The sequence below is a fragment of the Nelumbo lutea genome, chromosome 4 (genome assembly GCF_056320005.1).
Source record: "Nelumbo lutea isolate HS-2025 chromosome 4, American lotus-T2T, whole genome shotgun sequence".
NCBI lineage: Eukaryota > Viridiplantae > Streptophyta > Magnoliopsida > Proteales > Nelumbonaceae > Nelumbo > Nelumbo lutea.
In genome coordinates this window covers 79,619,385-79,639,477 of record NC_142687.1, presented here as the reverse complement: position 1 = coordinate 79,639,477, position 20,093 = coordinate 79,619,385, and the positions used below count along the sequence as shown (strand labels likewise).

Genomic DNA, 20,093 nt, shown 5'->3' with positions numbered 1-20,093 from the left:
CGCGTACGGTAATAAAAGCGCAAGTCCTGGCAGACTTCTTTGTCGAGTGTACATTCAGCTCGCCATCACCCAGACAAGTAGAGCTGGAAGCTGGAGCTTCAACCAACTTGGCGCCCCCACCTCGCAAGATAGTGAGTTGGGATACAAAGCTAGAATACGTGCTTCGGTTTCAATTCCAAGCATTGAATAACAAGGCTGAATACTAGGCCCTAGTAACAGGCTTAGCACTGGCAAAAGAAGTGGGAGCTGGACACATAGTCATATGTAGTGATTCGCAGCTCATCGTAAATCAGGTAAACGGGGACTACGAAGCACTAGAGCCCTCCATGGCAGCATACCTCACCAAGGTAAGAGAGCTCCTCCCCGATTTTGACTCTTGGTATCTCCAACAAATTCTAAGATTGGAAAACACAAAGGTTGATGCCCTTTCTAAACTTGCAAGCATGATTGATTCAACAAAACAAACTATCTACATAGAAGAATTACCTCACCCTTCAATAGAAAGGGCATGTGAGGAAATCACTAGCATCACAGACGCAGAGCCGAGCTAGATAGACCCAATCTACAACTACCTAAAACATGGAATGCTACCAACAGAGAGGAACACAACTTGGCGAATAAAACGACAGGCAGCCCACTATGTGATAAAAGAAGAGCTGCTCTACAGAAGATCCTTCACACTACCCTACTTACGATGCCTAAGGCAAGCTGAAGCGAGCCAAGTACGAGATCCATGAGGGCCTTGCGGAGGACACCTGGGGAGTAGGGCCCTCGCCCAGAAATCCTTACGGCACGGATACTACTAACCCACCATGAAAGCAGATGCAACCGAGCTGGTCCAACGGTGCGATAAATGTCAACAACACACGAACATCCTACGTCAACCCTCCGCCGACCTAAGATACTTGACCAGCCTGTGGCCATTCACGCAATGGGGCATAGATTTGTTGGGACCCTTCCCACCAGCTAAAGTTCAAAAGAAGTTTTTGTTAGTAGTCATGGATTACTTCACCAAATATGTGGAAGCGGAACCTTTAGTAATAATAACAGCTCACAGCGTTCAAAATTTTTTCTGGCGGAGTATAGTGTGTAGATTTGGCTTTCCAAGAGTATTAGTCTCCGGCAACAGAAAACAGTTTGAAGACATTAAGTTTCAAGATTGGTGCGATCAAATGGGAATAAGGTAGAAATTCATGTCGGCAACACACCCCCAAGCCAATGGGCAAGCTGAAGTTACCAATAGAGCAATACTACGAGGATTCAAGGCTCGGTTGTCTCGAGACAAAGGATTGTGGGTGGATGAGCTACCCAACGTGCTATAGGCCTATAAGATCACTGCCAAAACAACAACCGGTGAAACACCATTTAATCTAACCTATGGAATCGAAGTTGTGATACCAATAGAAATAGAAATCCCAACCTTGCGATTTGAGGAATACACCAAAAAATTAAACGACGAAGAGTTGCAAGCTAACTTAGACCTATTAGAAGAAACCAGAGAACTCGCTCACATTCATACTGTGGCATACCAACAGTGTGTTATGCAATATTATAATGCTAAAGTCAGAAAATGTAACTTCAGAGTTGGCAACCTAGTACTCAGGAAAATCATAATGCCTGAACCTGGAGTAGGGAAGCTCAGTCCGAACTGGGAAGGTCCCTATAGAGTCTCTAAAATTTTCGGCAGGAATGCTTACAAACTTGAGACACTTGGAGGCAAAATGGTTCCTCGGGCGTGGAATATAGACAACCTATGCTTGTACTATGCCTAAAATGGGGAGTCGAACAACTCGCTAGCACCGGAAATCAGCTTGCCCAATAGTAGGCAATAGATAAGCCTAAAATAACACAACACAACTTAGTCACACAGAACAGACAAGCATAGAACATAGAAAGAAACAAACTCCTTTAATGCAGAAAAAAGGAAAAATGAGGAACCAAAACTCTCTCCCCTACAAGAAGCAGGGAAAAAATGGTTTCATGAGTTCGGACAATACGACACGCAGTCCCCAAGATCTTAACAAGAGCATAAAGCCCTCTGAACAACTGAGAAGAATCATTAAAGACCACCACAGATTCCTTAGACGAGCTGAGAAGTAGGCTACTCGTCACCACCAGCATCATCCTTAGCCTCCTCACCATCTTCCCCTTCAAACCCCTCTTCCTATTCTAGGGTCAGTGGCTCATTGTCCACCTGTGTGACGCGCTCAAGCGGCACCATTCGAGAAGTAATGGAGCTGAAGTCGAGGTCGGGGAAAAGAGACTTAAGATAGCGGCGATACATCTTGCAACCCCTCTTCATCGTAGGAATGTCGTCCAATGCTCGTTGGTTCTCATACGCAGGGGACTTCAAGTAAGAAGCAACCACCTCTGCCCTTGCATGCTCAACCCTTGGGCACTCCTTCTGGGAACACTTTGACATCGCCTCTGACAACTTGTGCTACAACCATTGATGCTCTAGACACTCCCCCTTCGAGTCCAGCCTGAACTTCTGTACCTCAGGATTAAGCAAACCAACGTTGGTCTGTAGGCTAGCTCGCTCCTTCTGGTTATAGTAAGCACAATCCGACAAGGCCTGGCCATAAGAGTTCGCCTACAAAAGTAAAGACATAAGTAAGGCACCACAAAAGGGGGGGGGGGGGGAGAGAGAGAGAGAAGGCACATGTATAATACATTGGGTCATCTAAGCCACAACCTCCACAAGGTCCATCTCGACAATCTGTTGCATGTCCGCTAGAAGAATAATGCACCTACCGATTTGAAGCGCCACCCGGGTATCACTCGACCGATCAATCACCTTCACGTCAGGAATACAGGGAATAAAAGGAGAGACTTCAGAGAGATAAGGGCCCACCTCTCGCACAGGCTAAGGGCCAAAAGAATCCTACTCTATAAGCATCGGATCCCCCTCCCCTTCCAGCTCGACAATGGGAGGAGTCCTGAGAGAAGAAGCTCCACCCCTCGACAGCCTGCGCTCAGCTTGGCGCTTCTTGCGGGCAGACCTCCGCTCAGCATCAGTAGAAATCATGGAAGCCAAGCTCACCATACCTAGAAGAAGCAAAGAGTATCAGTTACCAAATCAAAAGGAAGAAATGAATAGACAAGCAACCTGAATTGAATGTACAATAAGTGGCTAGACATTCGACCCACCTATCTTGCTCAGGCCTGCTTGCACAAGCATCGACTCAGCCAGAAAATCCTCAATACTAACACGTTCTCGAACGAACTACTGAATAGCGGCCCACAGCTTGTCATCTTTGTACTCAGGAACCTTTTCAGGACTGCTGTACTAGTACCGCAGCCCTAGCCACCATCCTTCTCAAGAAAAATGAATCGTTGCCTCCAATTCCTAACCTTGTTGGGAAAGTTAAAAATTTTCTTCCCACTACGGAAGGGAAGATAGAAACCGAAGGGACCCGAAACCCACTTCATGTGCACCAAAGCCGAGAAGGCCTCAATGTTCAGAGGAAAGTCATGGTGATGGAACAAGCTTATAAACCCAACCAGTGTCCTAACCCCATTAGGGGCAAGTTGGCCTAAAGACACCTGATAACGCCTCAAGACTGCAACAATGAAAGGATGAAGAGGAAAACGAAGACCAGCCACTAAGGACTCCTTGTAGACACATAGCCCCTCACGAACAAGCTCCCAAGGATAGCTACCAGGACCAGGCACGATCCACTAGTACTCGTCTGGGACCTCATACCTATGACATACCTCTACTATCTCTTCCCCTGACAACCGAGTCCCTCCAAACGAACTCACGCAGCCTCAACCTCTTCCCTTTTGCTACCAAAGCCCCATCACAGAAGACCTCGAAAGACTCTTCATTGGAAGAGCTAGACTCCTCCCCTGACCCACTACAACGAACTCTATTCTCAATAGAATTGTGAAACATGTCGAGAATGAAGTACTCACTAGAAGAACGCTAGGAAGGACTCGAAACGACAACTGTCGAACTTGGTAAATGAAGAAAATACAGCTTGCCCACAAAGAACATAGTTCACCTCAACAGTTCAACCACAAAAAACTTAAAACTCTTGCCACACACCTATCCTCAGGAAAATCCAAAGAACAGTGACAAAGTGGGGAATTCGAGGGCCCCCATATTTAAAGTTCACAGGAAAGAAGTCAATGGCCTAGATTTGGAAGCAATGTGAGAAGAGCAGGTCTCCCACAATCAAGTGGCGCTTGCACTTGACAGGCTGTTGACAGTTGTTGGCAGGTGCACACGCTAAACCTATTAGCATACCAATCGCAAAATTTTGAAAAGAGGAAATGGCACGGGTTTTCAAAATTTAAAAAGCCCACCATCTCACGACAATAGACCTCATCAACCGCGCCGAGCCGAACAAGCTAAACCAGACCGGTTGAAAAGGCAAACCAAACCTGAGAACAAAAGCAAGTCGAAACAAAAATGCCCCAGGAACTTCTACTCTCTTCACCTACTAGATAGTTACTCGAGAGTGGGAGGCAATTGATGAGGGGCATTTTGGTCAACCCACTTGACGGTGGACACGTGGACGTTGTCAGCAACACAACATCCAAATCAATAAGACAGCTCACCAGTTCAACACGTGGCAGCTTATAACAGGTGCATAGTCGAGCTGAGGCAAGCTCGACCCACCGACAACGACAGCTCGCCCGAAACTGTCTTGTGCGCAATGTCTAATCTAGTACCATTACCGAGACTACAGGAACAACTCGTTGAACCATGTGCAATGAGACCCGTGGGTGACCTGTAACTGCCACCTGAATTTAGCAACTAACGGTCCAACATTCCCTCAAACTACGGAAACAACTCCGCATAAAGCTCAAAGACGTTGGTTAATGACACCTGAACGCCCAATAACTATAAAAAGAACCCGGGGCACTCTAAAAGGTAGGTTCACTAGAACTCCTGAACTCTCTCAAAGATTCTCATCAAATCCCCTCTCTGACTTAAGCATCAGAGTGTTTTCCTTGGTAAAATATACCCAAGCACTCTAACCTACTTCTCTTCATAGAATCTCTTAGCTCAGACTTCCAGTTCGGCATCACAACTTGGTATCGTCAAGTGTGGACTTAGTTCGAGCCACCTCATCAGACATGAGGGAATGAGCGAATCGTGCATCATCAATAACAATAAGGAATAATTACTTATATATACCTATATATTTAATAAACTATAAATCTTCCCTAAACTTTCAAAATCTACTTATATATACCTTGTTGACATTTCAAAGGTTAAGCCTAATAGATAAAAAGTAAAAGACAAAAATATCCTTAACTACTCATTAAATTTTCAAAATATGTTATTTTCTTTCTTTCTTTTTCTTTTTCTTTTTCATTTCTTTCTTTCTTTCTTTCTTTCTTTCCTTCTTCCTTCCTTTCTTTCTTCTTGTTCTTGTTCTTTGATGCTACAAACACAAAATCTCCAGACCCACGCCATTAGAACGTCAATCAAACGTAGGCCCTATTGTTGTTGGCTCCATAAAGAATCTTTCCATTGGAAAACTTGAGATGCAATGGAAGATTAATTCCAACTCTACCTACAAGTAGGGGTGGCAATTTCTCACCCAACCCACCTAACCCGCCTATTTACTTGGTGGGTTGGAAATGGGTTGATCACCCATTGGGACAATTTAAATAGGTTAGGTTTTGGATAACATTGGGTTAACCACTAAAGATACAAGCATGAATTCCTTAGCCATTTTGTCTTCATTTGAGTGAAATAATTTATAATTAATGCATTGATTTTCTATTAATTATTGACTAAAATTAGTTTTTCCTTGAATCAACACACTCCACCTAACATCTAAATCAATCTGAATCGAGTCTAGATTAGTTCAATATGAACAGACCCGAACACCTCGATTCAATCCATTTGGGTTGGTCAATCTAATCCGAATCGGGACGATGTGGTCCGACCCAAATACAGATCTGGTATGGATGGGCTAACTTGACCAAGATTCGGACTAGCATGCTCCAACCTGAATTGACTTGATCCACTAGTTTTGGTCAGGTTTGGATTAGTCGGTTCAGTTCAAGCTTACACAACCCGAACCGATACCGACCTGAATTTGTACTGACTTGGACTGCTTGCCTTGACCTAGTTCAGATCGGTTGGCTCGGTCCCAAACCCATGCACAACTCGATAATGGATTGGTCCGAGCCAATCCACCATTTGACTAAACCTGTCTGGTCTGACTGGACTGGTCCAAATCAAAACGGTTCAACCGCTCTTAATGTGATTAATTGCCTTTTATTCTCAAACCTGAAACTTGAACGGTTAGACGATTTGGATTGGCTCAAGGCGGGTTTGGGTTGAACCTAACTCGTTTAATTTTATATAACTAGGTCATTAATGGATTGGTGGGTTAGATGAGTTGGGTTGAAACTCAACCCGAACAAAACCCAACCTAACCACCCAATTGCCTCTACTAATTACAAGAGGAGACTGGAGGGCCAATTGAAACTGAGCCCTATCCATGACATAAATCTGGTTCAATTGGGACCACATTGGAACTTCAATCTGGTGGAATAACCATGGATTGAACTAGGAAACAAAGAAGGAGAAACTCCCTCAATAATAAGCAAAAACCACCTACACGGAAACTCCTCCTCCTTCCCACGACCTTTCATTCATAGTTATTGCTTAATGCCTACTCTCCACTCTCCAGCCTTGTCTCATTCATTACTTAGCAATAGCACCTTCCTTCCTTGATTTATATCCACGGCTAATTCCAACCTAATGGAGGATTTGGGTTTAATAAGGGTATCAACACATTTTCAACACCTTTTCCAATTCTGAAAGTGCATACACCAACTTTCGCTTGGGCTGCATTTGGAAACAATGCAAATAAGTGTGAATGCAAGTATGTAATGTAAAACGGTTCATATAAATTGTAAAATTGGGTTAGTGATACTTTTGTAGGTGGGAAAGTTATTTACCCACCTAGGAAATGAGTATCGCTTTCCTGGGTAAGTGATACCTAGGAAAATAAACTTTCCCTGGTCCCCATATTAATCTGAAAAAATGAAGATGAGATTCTTGGTCAATGAGAACCAAAATCCCATTGCCCCCTAAATATAATGTTGCCAAACATAGGCAAAAGTAAACCAAAATGTAAATTTACCCTGAACCGGGATTTACATTTTATTTGCATTATTTCTAAACGTAGCCTTGGGTGCAAAATAGAAGTGAAGCAAACCTCCAATTAAATCTTTTTCTATCGTCCTCCACCGCCGTTGAAGGAAGGGAAAAAAAAAACAAGGTATTAGTCATAGAACCTGTGGGGCAATATTGGTGCTAAAAAAAAAAACCAGGAAATATTAATCATAGAACTGGTTCTCAGTTCTGTTCAATCATCCCTCTGTTCAACACAGAAAACTTTTTAGATTTTGATTTTTAGTCATAAAACCTAAGGGGACAATATTGGTATTATAAAAAATTTAGAATAAGGTATTAACGGTTCTAAACGGTTCATTAACGAAGTCTTGTATATATTATATGGGGCCGGTCAATAACGTATGTATAAAATAGGTTTTGGAAAGTTCAAGATTTTCCTAAATGTAGAAGGTTTTTATAAAAGTAATTAACCCTAACAATAACCCCATATTCCCATTGGGCAAAGCCTTCGAATTGGGCTGGGCCAGTAATCCACTAACAATTCATGGGCCATGACCAAACTTAACATCGATCCAAATAAAACCGCTGTGTTTTGCCCACCTACCGACTACCGTGCGTGCGAGATACTGAGTATTCTAGTACGATTAATTCGAGAAAGTTCTTTTCTTTGTATATATAGGTTAGAAGCCCTAGTCGTTAACTTCCTTTCAGCCACGACGACGCCTTCTGAGTAGCGGGTTCGATCTCTAGGGCACAGAAACTAGTTGGTACCGGTGGTGGCGCTGGTGCAGAAGGTGTCTCAAATTTAGCTTGAGTCTGTGCCATTCTGGGGTTTTGATTGGAGACTTGAGATCAATCAAGTATTGTTCTTTCACATCATCCAAACGTCTCAAATTTGGTTTTCTGGTTTAGCAAATTCTGTTTTGTTTCTTGATTTCTAACGTTTGGAAGAGGAATGGGGACGGAGAGGAAGAGAAAGGTGAGTTTATTCGATGTGGTGGATGAGACTTCAATCTCTGCCAAAATCGTTAAGAGTAATGGGGGCCTAGCGCACAACTCGGGCATTAACAGATGGAATGGCCGACCTTACACGCCGAGATACTATGAAATCCTGGAAAAGAGAAAGACGCTCCCGGTTTGGCAGCAGAAAGACGAATTTCTGCGAGTTTTGAGGGATAACCAGGTCATAATCTTGGTTGGAGAAACCGGTAGTGGGAAGACCACTCAGGTCAGTAACTTGAATCTTCATTTATGAAGTTGCTTTTCTTGGTATTTTTAATCAAATTTCGAATTTTCATTTCTTTATAATTGAAAAAATTAACAATTACGTGAGAAGATTGTTTATACAATTTCTTCTTTACTTTGAGGGTTTCAGATGTTGGCTGCGCCCAAAAAAACGTGTTGGCTAGTGCCACTTACCATTATTTCCTACTCTTGTTTAACCTTACGATTCCTGATTGTTAAAATACCTATATGTTTATACATTTTGTGATGATATTCATGTGAGCATTTCCATCGTGGTGGGGATGGCGTGGTCTTTTACTGAAAAACAGGGCCCATTACCTCATCCATCATTTCACTTATATAGAATGTAGTGTTGTCATCATATTACATTTTTCTGAAAATCTCCTGTGAATGTCGTGCTGTAATTATTGGGACCAAAGTTTTCTGGTTGGCCGTTTTGTTTTAAACACTGGAATCGGTTTAGTTCAATAATTTATTTTATTTAATTGAGTTCAATTATCTAACTAAGATTGAATTGGCATTCTACAGATTCCTCAGTTTGTTTTAGAGTCTGTTGACATAGAGACTCCAGATAAGCGCAGAAAGATGATGATAGCTTGCACCCAGCCCCGTAGAGTGGCAGCAATGTCTGTTTCCCGTAGAGTTGCAGAAGAGATGGATGTGACTATTGGAGAAGAAGTTGGTTACAGCATTCGATTTGAAGATTGTAGTAGTTCAAAAACTGTTCTCAAGTAAGGCTCTTTTCCATACCTTATTATTTATTAACTTTATTGATGCAGAATGCTGAAAGTACTCAAAAATCACAAATTCTATATGATTTATTTTGAATCCGTATCTTACCATGCTGTTGTTGCAGATGTTTCCGCCTTTGGTTACTGTATACTTATTTCTCCCCTTGCCTTGCAGGTATCTGACAGATGGTATGCTTTTAAGAGAAGCCATGACTGATCCACTCCTAGAACGCTATAAAGTAATAATTCTTGATGAAGCTCATGAAAGAACTTTGGCAACAGATGTTCTATTTGGGCTTCTGAAGGAAGTACTGAAAAACAGACCTGATTTGAAACTGGTGGTGATGAGTGCAACTCTTGAGGCCGAAAAATTTCAGGGTTATTTTTATGGGGCACCACTTATGAAAGTACCTGGAAGGCTTCATCCAGTGGAGATTTTTTACACACAGGAGCCGGAGAGGGATTACCTTGAAGCTGCTATTCGGACAGTAGTGCAAATACACATGTGTGAGCCCTCTGGTGACATACTTGTCTTCCTTACTGGAGAAGAGGAGATTGAAGATGCATGTCGGAAAATTACAAAGGAAATTGCAAACTTGGGTGATCAAGTAGGGCCTGTCAAAGCTGTGCCACTGTATTCTACACTTCCCCCAGCTATGCAGCAGAAGATATTTGAGCCTGCCCCACCTCCACTGAAGGAGGGTGGTCCTTGTGGGAGGAAGATTGTGGTGTCAACCAACATTGCAGAAACTTCCCTTACCATAGATGGTATAGTTTATGTTATTGACCCTGGATTTGCAAAGCAAAAGGTTTATAATCCTCGAGTGCGTGTTGAATCTTTGCTGGTCTCACCAATATCAAAGGCAAGTGCCCACCAGAGATCAGGACGTGCTGGAAGAACACAACCAGGAAAATGCTTTAGACTTTACACTGAGAAGAGTTTTAATACTGATCTTCAGCCACAGACATATCCAGAAATACTGCGGTCGAATCTTGCAAATACCGTTCTCACATTGAAGAAACTAGGAATTGATGATCTTGTTCATTTTGATTTTATGGATCCTCCTGCACCAGAGACATTGATGAGAGCATTGGAGGTACTGAACTACTTGGGTGCACTGGATGATGATGGGAACTTGACAAAGTTGGGAGAAATCATGAGTGAATTTCCTTTGGATCCTCAAATGTCAAAGATGCTTGTTGTTAGTCCTGAATTTAATTGCTCAAACGAGATCTTATCTATTTCTGCGATGCTATCAGGTATGCATGCATACTCCACATTTTTGCGTACGTTTTCTCTTTGCCTCCATCTTGAGTCTTATAGTCCTCTACATATAGATGTGGGTCTTCTTGGACCAGGGCATGCATATCCATGTTGGTAGGCGTGGTCTTATGCTAAACTGTTAGCATATCATATGGTTGTGCTTGTGGATGGGATACTGCAGGTCCAATCTTTATCTATGTGGATAGGTAAAAAGTCGAGCATGCAATGGAGCTTGCGTATATGCAAGTACATGTGCATGTCTTTAGTGTTGTTTACTTTGTCCTATTAGGTTGTCATCAGCAACTGCCTTGTCCGGGTTCCATGCCACAGGTTGGCATGCGCCAAAAGAAGTTTTTATGTAAGTGCTGATGTAGATAGTTGCAGTTTCTCAGTATTCTCTCATGAAGCAAATGGTGTCGTCTCGCCTCTATGCATCTGCTGACCTACCGTGGGCCTCCTCTGTGATAACAATTTCTTTCTTTAGTACCCAATTGCTTTGTCCGGCCTAGGGAGGCGCAGAAAGCTGCAGATGAAGCTAAAGCTCGGTTTGGCCACATCGATGGAGATCACCTTACGCTTTTGAATGTGTATCATGCATATAAGCAAAACAGTGAGTATCAAATCTTATGACCAATGAAATTGAGGTTGACATCCGATATTTGTTATCTTAATTTCTCCTTAATGGGATATTGCAGATGAAGATCCTTCATGGTGTTATGAGAACTTTGTCAATCATAGAGCACTCAAGGCTGCTGATAATGTGAGGCAACAGCTTGTACGTATCATGGCCCGATTCAATCTGAAGCTATGCAGCACAGATTTCAACAGCCGTGACTATTACGTCAATATAAGAAAAGCCATGCTGGCTGGGTATTTCATGCAGGTAGCTCACCTTGAGCGTACTGGCCACTATTTGACGGTGAAAGATAACCAGGTATACATTTATTAGGTTCATCTATAATATGCTTCCTTCATTTCTGTTTTCCTTGTTGACACTGGCTTTGGGCCAATGTTTTCCTTTGCAGGTGGTTCATCTTCATCCCTCAAACTGCTTGGATCACAAGCCAGAGTGGGTCATTTACAATGAGTATGTCTTGACCAGCAGAAATTTCATTCGTACAGTTACAGATGTTCGTGGTGAATGGTATGTTGCTTCATTTCCAAATTTGTATAAGTACCTTCATTTCCGAATTTGTATGAATACCTTCACTTCCAAATTTGTATGAGTACCTTCATCTTATGTATTGTCCTATAATATAGGAGTAAAAGTTCCTGAAATGATACAATCATGTTTGAGTTTAGGGTCAGGGCATGTACTCGTCTTTTACTCGGGTTGAACCTTTTATATTTTGACCAATTGCTTAATGATGCCTAGTCACTTTTTTTGTCTTATTTTGTTGGCATTTGGTATGTAGAACTACCAATGGTTAAAATGGACCTTAAGGATATGTCCTTGTCAACTGGGGCATTTCCATCGCACAGAAATTGTGTTAATGGTTCTTTCTCCTGACACACTTTCTGTGTTAATGTTTTTTTTATTTTAGATACAGAAAAATGGTTAAAAATAAAGAATAAGAAGGAAATAGAAATTCCGTGCTCTAGGCCATTAGGCAATGGCAGACGTGTTGGGTGTCAGACACTATCACCACTTGCCAAAAAAATAAGAAAAAAAGGGAACACATTGTCTGAGGGAGAGCAATTTTGACCAAATATGATAAAATGAAATGTAAGTAGCATTTTTTGTACGTTGTGTAGACAAACATTGCTAGCTATTTTGGTTTCTTTGAAACGCTTCTTCTCATGTGTTCCTTTATAATTGCCTTTTCGTTCTTTCTCCTGAGGTTCTCATAATTGAACTTACATTACTCCTAAAAAGGAAAAAAAATTCAGAAATTATTTATGTTACACTGTCATTTATCGTAATCTTATTCAGTTGGTTTATTTTTTCTTGGGGTGGTATGTTGATCACTATTTTTATTATATTTTGCAGGCTTGTTGATATAGCACCCCACTACTACGATCTTGCTAATTTCCCCCAGTGTGAAGCTAAGCGTGTTCTTGAAAGGCTCTACAAGAAGCGAGATAAGGATAGGGAGGAAAGCAAAAATAGGAAATAAGTTGCAGTTGCACCCCATCCCAAGTGATGGTGTTATCTACACTTAAAAAGATTTTCTAGATATCATGTTGGGTAGAATTTAATATTTATTTTCTTATTTGTTTTCCTTTTTTACCGTTTTTATTCCATTTTGCCCTCTCAGGACCTTACAGGCATTTAGATGCTTTTACTTTTTCATCATTTGAACCGACTGCGGGTATATCGAAAATCTGTAAAATGTTTGTATTATTTCATGTTATCTTTAGTCCTCACTTCATAGTTTAGTAACTTTTTGGACAAACAAAAATTCTACTAGCTTGCAAAACAATTCTGTGCAACTTCCACCATTAATTCATTTTTGATAAATTAAGTTTTGTGATTCTGATAGCCGATTAAAACTTCCTACTGCGATGTGAGAATTTAGATTTCTTTCTTCTATCTGAGCAGCCTGTGCTTGCAGTTACTGTTGACTGTTGTCACACAATCACACTACGTTGTTGCTGATAGCATGATGCACTTGCTTGAAGCGGCCGTAAAGGGGCCGCTGATGGCCTGATAGCATGGGATTTCTCCCAACACGTTCTTATTCTTTTCCTTTTTCTCGTTAATTCTTCACTATCATAGTGTTTGGAAGCATGGGTGCCTTTTCGGATCGATTTAAAAAAAAAATTCTCATGTTTTCAAGACCCGTTTTTCACGAAAAAAAAGTCTGCCATGTAGGCAGTGAGTAACATTATGCTCTTTGGTAAGGTGACTTTTATCACCGATTTTCATGTATGTGTTGACAGGTAAGCATCACATAAGAAATACATCAGTCAACCGTTGGGGGAGACGGTCTCGATTTTTTAGGCACGCCCGATATTTTAATAATTGGCTGAACCAAACAATAAAATACATGGATGTTTGTTGAAATGCCTATGTGGATCCAGTGTGGCACCATTTTTTTTTGAAAAATGGCTACAGTTTCAAACATCCCTTATATTATTGTAGGTAAACTAGAAAAAAGGAGTGGAAAAGTAGGGAAGGATTGTAAGAGGGGGGAGGGGTAGGAATAAATTCTTACACCTTTGGTTTGATTGAATTTGGTTTATGGCCCCTGCTGCCAGTGGAGTAGGGAGAAAGGGAAGGGAGTGGAGAAAGAGGAAGAAGTAAGAAATGGGAGAGAATAGAGCCATGCTTGGTTCAATGGAAAGCTTCATTCTTTCAATTCTTGCTAATTCTGAGCAATAATGAGCAAGAACGAATCATATTAGAGCATTTGATTACAAAATTCTTGCTATGAGCCTCATTCATTTAAGAATGAAAAATGTGTTCATGGCATAAATTTAAGCCAACTTAAGAAATGATATTTGGTTGCTTCATTGCAAATTTTCATTCTTTAAAAATAATGGTGCCTCATAAACTCTCAGCAAAGATTTTTACCAGCGGATGATTGGTAGTATATTGTGAAAAAATATTCCAACAGATATGGATGTTGGCCATCCTCCAATAAAAGTCTATGCCTACGGTTTTTGAGACCTAGGCTAGCAATTTAAGACCACCTATATATAGCTTCTTTGAAAAATGAAAATAAACAGTATGAGGCCCAATTTTATGGCGTTTTATTATATTTTATGACTTATTAATATATTATTTTTATTGAATATACTATTACCAATTTTATTCATTCTTATATGTCGAATTTCCAACCTCTTCTCTTCGTTTGCACAATTATTTACTCAATTCAAAAAACTAGTTTATTTTTAATTAGTTTTAAATAGGTGCTAATTCCTTCCATAAAAAAAAATGAAATTTATAACTAAAGAGGTTCAAAATTTATTCTCATTCTTTCCATAAAAAACATAAAAAATCCCTTGAAAAAAAAAGTGTTTGGTTTATAACAACATTTTCTCACTATGCTCATTTGTACCCATTTTTTTCCAATTTAGAATTTTATTATTGGAAAGAAAGAACAAGAATGAGAGTTGAACCATACATCCTAGGTGGTTAGGTACTTAGGTTGTAGCTAGGGCTGCAAATAAGTCGAATCAGATCCGGTTCGACTCCAATACCGATCTGTTTAAGAGGCAGATTTGGATATCTTTCTTGATCCTAATAAATCAAATCTGATCAGAAAAAGTCAATTTATTAAGTTAATGGATCGAATTCAAATATTGGCTGATCTGATCCGGTGTGACCCGATCTGATTTGTTAATTATGAAATATTATATATTATATATTTTATTATATTATATAAATTATATAAATATAATTCTAATCAAATCGGATATTTGATAACACATTCGACTTTGAATTCGAATCATGCTTTTGAAAATCCAACCGATCCTTACCGAATTCAATCTGATATGTTTGTAGTGCTAGTTGTAGCCTATCTCTATTTTGCAACTAGGGCCATCAATGACCAATATTGGTCCAACCCAACAAACTAGAACCAATATGAGTCAATTATAGATGGATCAAATCCAATCTAATATGATGAATATTTTGAACCATTCTAAATTGGTCTAGTCCGATGTGAGGATCGCTTGGTTTGTTTAAATTCATATTAATTTAGATAGGGTCCAACAAAAACTCGATGCATTGACACTCATACTCTTATCCTCTATCAAATGAACCAGATATTGATTCAATCTAGCCCAATCTAATATAAATACATTACAAATGGACCAGGTCTATTCCAATCCAATAAATGCTTTGGACCATTAAGTCCTGATTGGTCCAATTTAATGTCTTATTGGTCCATCCAACCCATTCAAATTAATTTTCATTTGGTTGGTGTGCAATCCAAACCTGATCCACAACCATTTTGTGTTTATGTTGGTATTATTGGTCACTCCATTAGCGAGCAACAAGTTGCACTTCCTAGGGTACTTCTGTCATCTTGGCCACATATAGGGACACCACTGTCTTTTTCCATTGTCATCAATGCAAAGGTGTTCATTACGGATGCTACACCCAGCTGAGCCCTCCCCAACCCATTAATGGTAGGGTAACGCTCGACCATGTGGATCATGGTCCCATTAATTGCCATAGTCACGATGTCCAACATGTGGAGTTGTTACATAGCGCACACCACACTGAATCCCAGGCAACACCGACTATATAAAGGGCCCATGACCTCAGATATCACTCTTATGCACACTTGCACTCTCAAACTGCTCTTGCTTACTGAGACCTCGTATTCCTTTGAGCCCTCGACTAATTTGATCGTCGGAGTCCTCTCACCCCTAGGACCACATCCCAGGGACTTGTACATCTTTTGACTTCTTGCAGGTGGAACCCTAGACCTCTTTACCTCAGGAGTGACGAAGTTGCCCTCTTCTCCATATTTGGTAGCAATAATTGGTGTCATAACGATTTACTAAACAAATATCCCTATCACACTTGAATTTCTTCACTTCCTACCTTACAAATGATTGACCATCAGGACAATGTCCCTCCTACTCCTCAAAACTTGTTCAAATGGAGTAGTTTAGCATGTTACTTTAATGATTGGACAAACTCTCTTATGGACTGGAAAACTTGCAACAACCAATGGGAGGTCAGCCCCAAAATAGCCAACCCATCGACTCATAGGAAAACTAGGGCAGGAGGTCTTCCATTCAGTCAACTAGTCAGCGGTTGAGAGGAAGGGTTAGGAAAGAACCCTCGAAATCCGAGAGCAGCAACCACCTGGTGAGATGATACCACTCTCGCTCCTCCAAACACTACCCCAAGCTGACATGTCAACTGAGAGGACTCCTATCATCACAAGGGCACAAATGACCGTAGGGAGCACCCCATTGACCAAGTTGCCTCCAATCACATGGGGGTAAGGATGAGCACAAGGAGCACCATAGCCCCTCCCACCAAAACGAGGTTGGCCGACATCTCGCTCCTCCTCCTCCTCCTCAAGTTTCACATCTCTACGAACATCTAAACAATTGGTGAGCTTGGGAGGGGGGTAGGATCTAGGCAACTCAAGATACTCTCTAAACCATCCTAACCTCTCTTGGGTGAGAGAGACACCCAACCAGGCTGAGGTCCTATTTACAGAGAATGATTATTGTTTTCACAACATCCATGTGGAGCTTGACATCATTTGAGCAGAAATAAGACTAGTGAAAGAAGGTAGGGCCGACGCCTCCACCAACAACCACAACTCAGTGAGCTGTATGGAAGCCTTTGTTGATTCCATTACTATGGGGCCACTCCCCTAGAACTTCAAGGCTACAACCTTGGAGACTTATGATAGAACCACTAACTTGAAAGATCACCTAGAGAGCTTTTGTGCCATCATGCTTCTCCATGGGTTCTCTGGTGCCCTGATGTGTAGAGCATTTCAGACCATGTTCATGGGTGTCACAAGAAGATGGTTCTCAGGTCTCGCCCCAAGGTCCATAAATTCATGGAACCAGTTTGCAGATATCTTCCTGCCACACTTTGTTAGCAGCCGATAGTGCCAAAAGACCCCGACTGCCCTCATGGCCGTAAAGTAGAAGCCTGAGGAATCACTCCAAAGTTACATCCAATGCTTCAACATCGAAACACTTGATGTCAAGGGCCTTGACCAAGTGGTGGTCGTAGTCGTCGCCATCAATGGCCTCCTATCGTCTCCCTTCAAGTTCTCCCTCACCAAGTAACCACCTTGCAACATCGCTAATTTCCTAGCAAGAGTACAAAAATACATCAATGTTGAGGAAACCGAAACCAGCAAGCGCCTATCAGCCCAGAGCATACCGGAAGGAAGAGGAAAGATAGAGATGAGCCAAGGTTTGATGGCTCCAATGGCAAAAAGGAAAAGAAGCCACTTGTGCCATCATGCAACAACTACACTCCCTTGAATGCTACCTGAACCCACATTTTAATGTAAGTCGAGAAGCAAGAGTACTTGCAATGGTCGACTAAGATGAAGAAAAACCCTAGAAAGGGCAACCAAGATAAATACTATAAGTACCACTACGATGTCATCTACAACATAGAAGAATGTAGCGAGTTGAACAAAATAAAGTCCTTTATCAAATAGGGACACCTCAAGGCCTACGTCTCTAGTGAACACATGGCGGGATCAGCCTCCAAGCAAGCAAATTCCCAATCAAATTGGTCCGTTGCAAGGGTTATCAATGTTATTTTTGGAGGAACAACATCCGATAGAGAAAGTGCTTCTACCCATAAGGCCTACACTCGACAAATGTATGTTGGACATAGGCCACCAAAGAAACAAATGTCGGAGGAGGTTATCACCTTCTCCAACGATGATGTGAAAGGGGTCACCACACCCCATGGTGATGCATTGGTCCTAGTGGACAATGGCACTTCAGCCGATATTTTGTTCTACGAGGCCTTTGAGAATATGACACTACCCTTGGATTAAGTCTGGTATACCGAAGTCGCTTTGGTTGGTTTCTTCGGGGCAGCCATAAAACCAGAAGGGAAGATCACCCTGCCACTCACAAGGGTGGAACTTCGATAAAAATTTTGGTTGTCAAAGTCGGATCACCGTACAATGCCATTTTCGGTCAGCTAACCCTACATGCACTCAAGGTGATGGTGTCTCCATACCACTTAGTGATGAATTTTCTCACGGAATACGACATCAGGGTGGTCCTAAGTGACCAACAGACAACAAGGACATGCTACGTAGCAGTATTGAAAGGAAAGAACAAAGAAGCTTTGCTAATAGAAAGGCTCAACTTCAAGAATGAACTTGCTAGCCGAGGATAACCAATGAAATACCTCATCACCACTACAGAATAGGCCAAACCCAGGAGAAGAGCTCTACCTTTACCTGCCAGTGAGCGATGAAGAAATTAGTTTAATACTAGCCCGTGAAGATGATGGAATTCAGAAACCAGTATACTATGTCAGCAAGGCCTCCACAATGCTAAGACTAAATACCACGATGTGGATAAAACCACCTTTGCACAAGTAACTATTGGATTTTAATCTCTAATAGGGCTTGATTGAACAATTACATGAAAAAACACACGTCTTAAAAATAGTTTTTTCTCTTACTAAAACCATGTTTTAACATGTCCCACATTGGAAAATCACATGACTTATTTTGATTTTATAAATAGCAACTTATTTACACTCCTTAGAAATAAATAGGAGAGTATGGAGGCTTTCTATCACGCAATGTGCGTGCTTGCATGTGTGCGGCCCATTGAGGTGCTTTAGAGGCGCACACCTGCATGGTTAGCGAAGGGCGGCTTTGACTTTTGGTGTAAGGCTGACCATTGATGTTTTAATGGTCACGATTTGATCAAATGTGATCAAGAGGCACTATTAAAAGTTAACAGTCATTAATTGTTAACTACCTTTTCAATAGTCACAATGTTTGAAATTATGACTATTGAAGGGGCCTTTTCTTAACCAGCACCTTCCTCTGCTCAATGACTCTTCATAAATTATTTAAGGAGCATAAATCATACAAATGCACACACAAGTTTTTCGAAAATCACTCTTGTCTCTCTTTTCTCAATCTACTTCTATCTCATGGAAGGTTTTTTCAAAGTATCTTTAACTTTGTTGGTTGCAGGTTCTCATCCAACGCTCTATTGTATCATAGGAATAGATTTGCCTATAACCCAACAAAAAACTCAATGGAACTGAGTGGGGGCAAATTACGTTATATAGATAGTGTCTTCAGACACGCCTCAAAGCTTATCTTCCATGTTTTAGTGACCCCATTTTTCCAACAATAACCTCGACTCGAAAGTTGAAGCAGATCCTACAGAAACCTCAGAGCTCACTCCATAGTTGTCCTAACCAACCAACCTCTGAAATAAATCCTACAGAAGCCATAGACCTCATATCAACTGACAAAATGGGTAATTGAGCTGTAAGAATTTCACACTACGTACAAGTTGAGGCCTAAAATCAACACCCAAGTGCTAGCAGACTTTCTGGTTGAATGCACCTTCAGGAGAGTGGAGTTGGCCTCATCATATTTACCTTGGAGCATAACAAAGTGGAATATGCACGTTGGTTTGGCTTCCCCACCTCAAACAATAAAAAGTATGATGCCTTACTAGTTGGTTTACACTTAGCCAAAGATTTGGGGATAAAACAAGTCAAGGCCTTTAGCAATTCACAACTAGTTGTCAACTAGGTGAATGGAGAATACGAGGCCTGAGGACTTGCCCTAGTCAAGTACCTGAGCAAAATCTAAGAGTTGATTGTATTGTGTGATTTATGCACAGTTAATTCAGGCAAGTGTACCTTAGTCAAATGTGCGTATAATGATGAAAAAAGTGTCGATCCCATAGAGACTAGATCACAATACCAAATCAATTTTAAACTAACATAAGTTGAACTCGTGAATCAATTAAATAAAAACTAAAATAATTAATGCAAATCCAATAACTTAATAAAAATTGAATTGATGGATGAATGCAACTAGGGTTTAGATTTCATTCAATAAAGGTTACATAATTACCTATTTAATCCAACTCAAGACCGAAATTACCCTAAGGTATATTAAAGTTACTTGCATGTGATGGTGGATTTCCCTAAATTAATTAATAAGCTTTTTCAAGTCATATTAGTTCTTTATTAATCCAATTCTACCATCAAATTTCTAAGTGGTTGTCAAAAGGAAAAATAAGCATTAATTTTTTGGGAAACCTCTAATCGTAGAAGAGGATTTGACTCACTAAGCTTCAT

At 40.9% G+C, this 20,093-nt stretch overlaps 1 protein-coding gene across 1 annotated transcript; it reads left to right on the top strand.

Moving 5' to 3' along the window:
* Positions 1–7,731: 7,731 nt before the first annotated feature.
* LOC148861236 (putative pre-mRNA-splicing factor ATP-dependent RNA helicase DEAH2) lies at positions 7,732–12,753 on the top strand. The gene is made up of 7 exons (XM_088985140.1): positions 7,732–8,339; positions 8,885–9,087; positions 9,263–10,347; positions 10,836–10,961; positions 11,047–11,285; positions 11,377–11,495; positions 12,342–12,753. Exons 1-7 carry the CDS (start codon positions 8,067–8,069, stop codon positions 12,466–12,468), a joined length of 2,172 nt encoding a protein of 723 aa, XP_088841266.1. The 5' UTR covers positions 7,732–8,066; the 3' UTR covers positions 12,469–12,753.
* Positions 12,754–20,093: the final 7,340 nt, after the last annotated feature.